Source organism: Solanum verrucosum, unplaced genomic scaffold (genome assembly GCF_900185275.1).
Source record: "Solanum verrucosum unplaced genomic scaffold, falcon-dt-bn FXZP01000103.1, whole genome shotgun sequence".
Taxonomy (NCBI): Eukaryota; Viridiplantae; Streptophyta; class Magnoliopsida; order Solanales; family Solanaceae; genus Solanum; species Solanum verrucosum.
This window is the reverse complement of record NW_026020048.1, coordinates 1,791,500-1,800,264: the sequence shown is the minus strand read 5'-3', so window position 1 is coordinate 1,800,264 and position 8,765 is coordinate 1,791,500. Positions and strand designations below refer to the sequence as shown.

Here is an 8,765-nt window from a genome sequence, read left to right as displayed (position 1 = left end):
CTAGCTTTAATTTCTTTCCAACATAATTTATAAATCAATCAAAATCAAACAACATTTCCTTCAAAAAGGAACATCAAAAGATAGAACATAAATAAAATAAAAATAGAATATAGCTAAGGAATTTGCATAAATATTATAAAATCATTCAAAAGCCCAAGCATTCTCTCTACGGACCTCCTCCTCTTCCTCTGGAGTATAATCATTCACGATACCAAATACTTCACGTATTTCCTCTATTGGTTTCCCTTTGATCCTATCAAGAAATTCTTGGATTATTACCTCCTTTAATTGGTTATCATCAAGATATTTAGCAGCCAAGTGAACGTCATGTAATTCTGAGTGACTCATCTTCAAGAAATCCTGATCAAAATTCTTTAATTGGACTTCTGTAACACCTTCCTCCGAATGTTTCTTCCAATATTTAACCACCTTTGTCATTGTTTTGCCATCAATATTGGGCAAGGGGATGACATTAGAAGTACAATCAACATCTTGTACTATGTTCTTGATGATTTCTAACTTTACAGCTACAGTCTTGTCGAGTTTGAATTCCTCATTATCGTTAGTCTTAAGAGTTATGAGCTTTCCTAAAGACATCATAAAGAAATGAAGAGAGCTATGAATGAATGATTTCAATACATGAGGCTAGCTTGGTCTTTTATAATGTATTAGGTTTTAATTACTTTCCAAAGTTCTTGTAGGAATATGAAAAGCAAAATATTAAATAAACCAAAACTTATTATTTTTTCCTTTTTTGAAGGTCAATTAATTTGTTTTACAAAATCTACATAGTCAATCTTAGATTATTAGGATATTGATATGATTAAAAGTTGGCATAATACATAAATGTGCCCTTTAACTTGGCCTCATTTTATGTTTATGTCCTTCAACTTTGGGTATGCACAAGTAGACACTTAAACTTGTATAAAGTTGAATAAGTAGACATATTTGTCCTACATCAAACAATACACGTAGGACACCACGTAGGATAAAAAATGACATGTAGGATGTCATGTAGGACATGCGTGTCTATTTGTTCAACTTTATACAAATTTAAATGTCTACTTGTGCATACCCAAAGTTGAAGGACATAAATGTGATTTGAAGCCAAGTTAAATGGCATATTTATGTATTATGCCTTCAAAGTTACAAAGAAAGTTCTCATCGTTTCTTTAATCATTAACTAGAAGACCAGTCATTTCTAATAGTTAAAATCGTTCTGACTACATTTCCAACAAAAGTAAAGAAAAAATTAAAATAATTAATTAATCTAGTATTCTTCTAGTATACTTGTCCACATTATTAAAAATAGTTTTCCTAAATTACTTATTAAGATAAATTAATTAAATTTCTCCCATTTTACTTTGACAATTAATTCTTTTCGAAAGGGTAAACAAGTTTGTAAAGTCTCCAACAAATTTCTTGAAAGGTAAATTAATAAAACTAATTTTCTTATTTATGATTTTTTTTTATAAAGACGTGTAAAGAGAAAAGTTTAATATTTAATATGAGACGGAGGAAGTAACATTCATCATATTATTTTGGGGGAAAGGCATAGATTTCCCCCTGAACTTGTCCCGAAAAGTCAGTTACACGCTTAAACTATTACAATGACCTATTACACACCTTTAATACTCAAAACTGAATTTATCACCACCTTGAGACGTGTAATACCACTCTAACATTATGTGGTGTATTACACTTGCCACATCAGCGCCATGTCATAAATTATAATTTTTTCTTTTCTTTATTAATTAAATTTTCTTTTGTTAAATATATTTTACTCTAATTAATTCCTAATTAATTACTTTAATTCTCTAATAATTATATCTTCTTCATCACTAAATCACACCCATTTCAATTCTCATTTCATCGGAAAAATCATATTCGACCACCTTCACTATTGATTTTGTTCTTCACCACTACTATATCACATTCAATTCTTCTTCTTCTCTGTCACCCAATACCAAATATCACCACCACCATTATTAATATCGTTTTTTTCTCCATCACCATCTTCAATTACCTCTTTAAATTTTTGTCACCCACCACCCATCACCACCAAGCACATAAAGTTGCTATCACCACTAAACCCAAAAATTGATCAACGACAAACATTTCTTTAACAAAGTCAAAAAAATGACAAAGATAGAAACAAACAACTGAAACTTTTCTAGATAAAATACAATTATAAACTAACAAATCTATGTGAATTAACCTTATTGCGAATAAAAAACAGTTGTGCTTTAAGATTGTGATAAAAAAAATTAAAGAAGTGTGATGAAAATAAAGAATGAAGAAAAAGAGGACAATGGGTGGGGTGTGAAGAAGAAGAGGTGTGGGGGTGGGGGTGGAAAAGAAGATTCTAACTTCTTTTTTTTCACTTTAATTTCAAACTGACGCACCTATTTATTTTTTTTTATTTTTTTTTGCCATATTAGTTTTCAGGGGTAAGAAAATTTACTTTTGAGTAGTATAAGTGTGTAATAGGTCACTATGATAATTTAAGCGTGTAACTGACTTTTCGGGACAAGTTCAAGGGGGAATTGATGAAGTTTCCCTATTATTTTGTTTGTATGTTAATTGTCATCCCAACATGAACGATATAAGTGGAGAGACTATTCTAGGTCTTATAATTTAGAGAGAAAAGTACATCATTACCCCATTCAATTATAACACATTTCTTAAAAGACACTGAAATTTTGCAAAGATCCTAATATCTTCTTGACTAATTTAAAAGTGGTAAAAGTATCCCATTTTTCGGTCAATCTCACGTATAAAAGATGACTTTTAACTTTTTAGCATTTCTTTAACTTTAATTTTTCACATAAAGTGTTTAAGAAAATAAGATTAAATAATTATTTTGATATATTCTACATATATTCAATTTAAGTCGATAAAACTAAAAAAAAGAGTAATTTTTCGTTTAAGGCTTTATTTAAATTTTTGAAAACTTTTAAAAATTTACAAATCAATTGAAAAAAAGAAAGCCTTACGCATTATAAGGGAGAATTCCATCATCATCATCGTCTAGAATTCAAAATCTTCTTCATTTTATTTTTATATATACTTACCTTTTTTTTTCTTCTTTCAGATAATGCCACATATATGTGGTTTATACTCTAATATTTTATTTTATAATTGGGATTGAGATAGATTATTTCTATCCTGTTTGATTATCTCAATATTTATTTCTTAATTTATTTTTTTGAGTATCTCAATATATATTTCTTAATTATCTTTTTAAAAAAATCCATCAAAAGCATTTTTTTGCAATCCGAATCTTGATCAATATTCAATTTAATTTTCTCGTAACAGTGAGAGAGCAAGAGCTATTAATTTAGTGGTTAGGTAAAATTTTAGCTAATAGATATTTTATTTGTTTTTTATAGCATAATCAATAATCTGTTTCAATAGTTAAACTCTATTTTCAATCACTAAGTTGTTTGTATACATAGCTATAATTTCTTTTCAATCTAATTTATAAATCAATCAAAAATCAAAGAACAATTCTATAAAAATAAACAACAGAATATAGAACTAAATAAAATAAAATAAGATATAGCTAACTAGACTGTTTTAATTCTAAAATTAAAAAAAAAAACAAAAAAATAACAGCAATGTAATCATTCAAAAGCCCAAGCATTCTCTTTACGGATCTCCTCTTCCTCCTCTGGAGTAAAATCGTTCTTGATATCAAATTCTTTACGTATCTCTTCTGGTGTTTTCCCTTTAATCCTATCAGCAACTTCTTGACACATCATATCCAATATCTCCTTATCGTTAAGAAAATTAGCAGCTAAGATAAGAGCATACAAAATCGAGTGGTGCACCTTCACAAAAGCCTTGTCAAACTCCATCAACATGTCTTTGGAGACGTCTTCCTCCGAATGTTTCTTCCAATATTCAATCACTTTGGTCATTGTTTTGCTATTGACATTAGGCAGGGGAATGACGTTTGAAACACAATCGTCTTCAACCATATTCTTGATAGTTTGTGACCTCACGGCTATCGCCTCTTCGAGTACAAATTCCTTACCATCGCAAGTCTTTAACTTTAAGAACTTTGTGGAAGAAGACATGATGGTCAATATATATTTGAATAAGAGATGTTAATTTGTTTTTGTTGAGAATTTTATTGAAAGGAGATTTGAAGAATTATAATGCATGAGAGGTTTGAAGGGCTTAATTTATAGAGTATTAGGTTTTCACGGTTCTAGTTGAAGTAGGAAGTCAAAACGAAAAAAAAAAAAAAAAAAGTTAATGTCAAATTAAGAAAAAAAGAGAGTTCATGTCAAATTAGGAAATCCTAAACTATACGTATGTGACCGAATATAATTAGGAAAAGGAAGGCTTTTTTTTTTCCAAATCTCAATTAGGAGAAAAATTACTTTTTTCTGTAATATCTAACTATGGTGTGAAAATTAAAGTTGTGAACACATATTTAAGCTTCCACTATTATATTTTATTTTTTACCCTAAATAAGTGGGAAATTAAGACTAGCTGATTTCCTTAATTTGATTTTCAAGACTAACACTACTAATTCCACAAGTAGATCCTGTAAAACAAAGCACAGTATCTCCTATTACCAATTTTTGTAGTAATCACTGATGAATGTAATTAACGAATAACTGTAAAGACGCCGGAAACTTTAAAAATGGCTGGAAAAGAAAGTAGTCTTTTTTGACCTCGATAACTGTGCCTGAGAGCATTTTCACATTCATTTTTGTGACTTGCAGGCATAGTATTGAAATTTCATATTTTGGTCCTTAACATTCAGTTAACAAGGTTTTAAGCAAAATGCATCAAACTTAGTACAAGCTCATGGTTTTTATCATTGTCAACTGTGAGATACTTACACCATCAAACCTAAAACAGTGCAAAACAAAACTCCAGATGACTTTTTTGAGAAGGTAACATAAAACTCCAGATGACTTAACTCTATGAAAAAAATTAACCTTGCATAATGAACTCCAGAAAATTTACACATTAAACAATTACAGTTGCTTCAGTCTACTGCAGTTGATTATTAATTTATGCCCTCTATTACCTCTTCTTAATAAAAGTTTTTTTCCCTAATATTACGGCCAGGTATTTACAGCGAGAACTTGAAAGTAAATTATTCAGTGGTGGGGTGTTCATAGAACAGAAGGCCTCGCCCAAGGAATGGAAGATTTGGATGGAGTCTCGTTCATAGAGGAAGAGTACGCGCATCTTTAAATATCCAAATTAAAAAACTATTTCCCCACAACATCATATGTAGAGTATAGGTACCACATTTACGTGGCTTTGTTTTAAACTCGAAACCTGCAGAGAGCGGTGTTTGCATTGTAATTTAATGGGAAAAGAAGATATGCACAACTACTCGTTCTTGGACAGAATCCGCTAGTAACAGAAATGACTATGCAAAAAACAATTGCAGTTGTTGAAAATAAAAATGACTAAGAGAGTAACTTCACCAAAACAACTTGAAAATGTAAATATGCCCTACCATGTAAAAACTATTCTAGAACAGATGAATTTTACCTATGAACAGTATATATCAATCCTTTTTTATTCGTAAACAAGGAACTGACGCCACAAAGGGAAGAAATCCTACAAAAAAAGTTAATGTGAGAATTGCTCCTTCACATCATACAAAGAAAGAAGCTAGTAATATTCTAAACATATAAAGAGAAGTGGTTTTCCTTTCTAAATTGATGTGAGGCCAAAAATACATATTTTTAATTATTATTTGCCTCACATTTATTATTTATATTTGTTATTTTTGAGCATTAATTTTATGAATTGTGCTAAATAGTGTATTTTATTTGTAGAAGTAAATTGGTGTAGAGTTGAAGAAGTTTGGAGCTAAAACAAATTAAAGATTGAAGATTGAAGAAGAAAATCAAACAGACAGCTTAATGAAATAAATTCAATATAATAATGTATGAAATAAAATTGGAAAAGAGGATGTTTCCACGTGTCAGCAGCGCAAGACATCTGCATATTGTTGAAGTCGTGCAGAGGCGGTCACAGTTCACGCGTAAAACTGGGAAATCCAATTCTATTCGGTTTGGTTCCTAATTTGATTGGGACTCAGTTATTTTATTTAGGGTTTTCTACATTTATAAATAGTCTATAGAAATAATTATTTTAGAGAGGAGGCAGAGGTAAAGATAAGGGTATCAAAGTATAAAATTGTCAATACTCTTTAGGATTCTTTTCTTCTTTTTATTTTCTTATAGATTAGTAGCTAAAGTCCTTATTCTGGGGCTGTAGCTACGAATTGAATGTTGATTATTTAAGGCTTTATGAATTAATTTTTGGTTGTCATTATAAGTTACTTCTATATTTTTGTTTTAGTATTTTATGCTTGATCACCATAAGATAAATACATTGTCTAATCTTAAAATCGAGAGAGGAGAGATTAGATAGACCAGAGAATATAGAGAGCTCAATCGACCCATTTGATTGCAGTGATTTGTGTTTAGGAGTGGTGCCCGGACAAACAACTTGCTTGGTTACGAAATAGGATGAAATATAAATGCTCGCTAGTTAATCTATTTATTCCCGCTCAACGATGTAGTTAGATAGCTAATTGGAGTAGGCGACTAGAGGTGTGTAGCCCGACTCAACCAATAAAGGGAACATATGAACATGTGACAAAGATGACATATATAGATCATTGAAGCTAGTTGGCATGATATGGGCAGATTGTATATCCAACATACAAACATATGTACAATGTGTAATCTAGGATCATTTTTTATTTATATAAGGGAAATATGTGCCAAGGGTACTTTGACGGTGAAACAAGTTTAAACCTTGCATGCTAATACTTGGTAGAGTAAGCACGTATATTTAGTAACAAACTCATATTAGAGTACTCACTTTAGTAGCTAATCAATCAATTTGAGCTACTTGATCTCACCAAAATAATAACCACGCAGTAAGCATGCAATTTATCTAGTTAATGTTTTCTTTTCTTCCCTTTCCCTTAAATCGTGTCTATATACTGTACAACCTTTGTATCAGGTCCTCCCCAAACCTCCCTTCAATATTTAAGTCCTTTAACGTCTCCATAACTTACCCGAACGTCACATCCCTTATCATAACATACATAAAACAATCTTTAAACATAATAATGCAACAGAAGAAATATGAATCATGGTTTTTGATCACCAGCACTTGAAGAGTTAACATTACTTTTAAGGTGCTCAAACAAGCTCATGACTGAAGTTAAATAGAACTCCCCTCCATGGCTGTCCTAACATGCACTAATCACCAGAACATCCTCCCCAATATTACATCATGTAAAAGTAACAATTTCCAACTCACTAACACATACCAAGTGTCCTAATTAAATCAAGCACAAGAGGGAGAAAATTGCAGTAGCTTACCTTGTTGGACAGTACTATCACTTGCTAAGACTTGGATTTTTCAAGGTAAAGGTTGTCCTCCTTAACTTGTCTTAAATCATACCTTCCAATAGCTTGAACTCTCTAATATTCAAGAATCCTAATGGTATTTAATGGGTGTTGTATGAAGTTAAGAGAGAGAAGAGAGAAAGCTCTAGAAATCATATTTTTGGCAAAGTAAAAATGGTTGAAAAAAGCTGATATCAATCTCTTTTAAAGGGACCTGCTTTGGCTGACTTTCTCACTCATTTTGGGCCATAATTTTTCAAATAGGTGACCCACCTACTTGGACTTTTCACTTGGGCCTTTTTGGACTTAAGAACAATGGGCCTTTTGCCACCTTTCTTGTACTTCTTTTGCAGCCAAACATATGTCTTTAATTTAGGCCACACATTTAAGTAGGTGATGCACCTACTTTTTCATTCAAATTATTTCTTGTGGGCTTGGAAAGATTGGGCCTTGCATGCCTATTTTCCCCTTATTCTTCTATTCAACTTGAGCCAGATTAATGCAAGTAGGTGTAGTGTACTTGACCCAATAACATGGTCAAAAGAGTCTTAGTAGGTGATGCACCTACTTGTCATCTACTAGCTTAGTGAAATCAAGCAAGCACCTTAATATTTTATTCCATTTCTAGACCTTAATGCCTTTAACTTAACTTAATACTTATATACACTATGTCACTTTAAACTTTAGACTCAAATACCAACTTATGATCAAGTTTAAATACTTCCATCGACTTCAACTTAATCGGGTCACATTAAAATCTACGGACAGTTCACTTTAAATCTATTCTATTGTCACTAGTTTCATAGGAAACCGAGTCCATAACTCTACCACAAGGAAGTTTTTTTAAGCGTAATAAATAGAACTAGTACACGTAGAATACGGGGTGTTACACATCAAAAGTTGCTCATATATATAATTTAACAATATCATTTTACGTATTATTTTGCAGAATTAGAAAAACGTTAACAATAATATTTTTACAAGATTAGAAAAGAATAATAATTAAAGATTTCTGCCTTCCAAAAAAGTATAACTGATTGAAATTTAAACATTTTAATTTAATAAAAATAAAAATTTGATTAATTTTTTTATTATAGATATTTAAAATAGCTTCTCTCTATAAAATAATTTTAACATTAAAAGTACATTAATAATTGTCCTTTTTTGTAATTTGACTCTAAAACACTTTTTTTTAAAAGATTAGTTAAACATAATTTGCTTATGAAAAACACTTTTCAAATGAATTAGTCAAACACAAACTATTATTATTTTCATAGTTACTTCTCTAAAAAGTCATTTCAAAAAAGCATTTTTAAAAATAATGTGTTTTTAGGAGCGATGCCAAACAGATTCTTA

General features: G+C 30.5%; 2 protein-coding genes across 2 annotated transcripts; both read right to left on the bottom strand.

Annotated features, from left to right (window-relative positions):
• Nucleotides 1-141: 141 nt before the first annotated feature.
• LOC125822975 (SKP1-like protein 1B) lies at nt 142-597 on the bottom strand. The gene has a single exon (XM_049502431.1). The coding sequence runs from the start codon at nt 595-597 to the stop codon at nt 142-144; it is 456 nt and encodes a 151-aa protein (XP_049358388.1).
• Nucleotides 598-3,626: 3,029 nt separating this feature from the next.
• LOC125822213 (SKP1-like protein 1A) lies at nt 3,627-4,082 on the bottom strand. The gene has a single exon (XM_049501595.1). It carries the CDS (start codon nt 4,080-4,082, stop codon nt 3,627-3,629), a length of 456 nt encoding a protein of 151 aa, XP_049357552.1.
• Nucleotides 4,083-8,765: the final 4,683 nt, after the last annotated feature.

Coding starts and splice junctions, on each gene's coding strand:
- LOC125822975 (XM_049502431.1), bottom strand. CDS start 597: ATGTCTTTAGGAAAGCTCATAACTCTTAAGACTAACGATAATGAGGAA.
- LOC125822213 (XM_049501595.1), bottom strand. CDS start 4,082: ATGTCTTCTTCCACAAAGTTCTTAAAGTTAAAGACTTGCGATGGTAAG.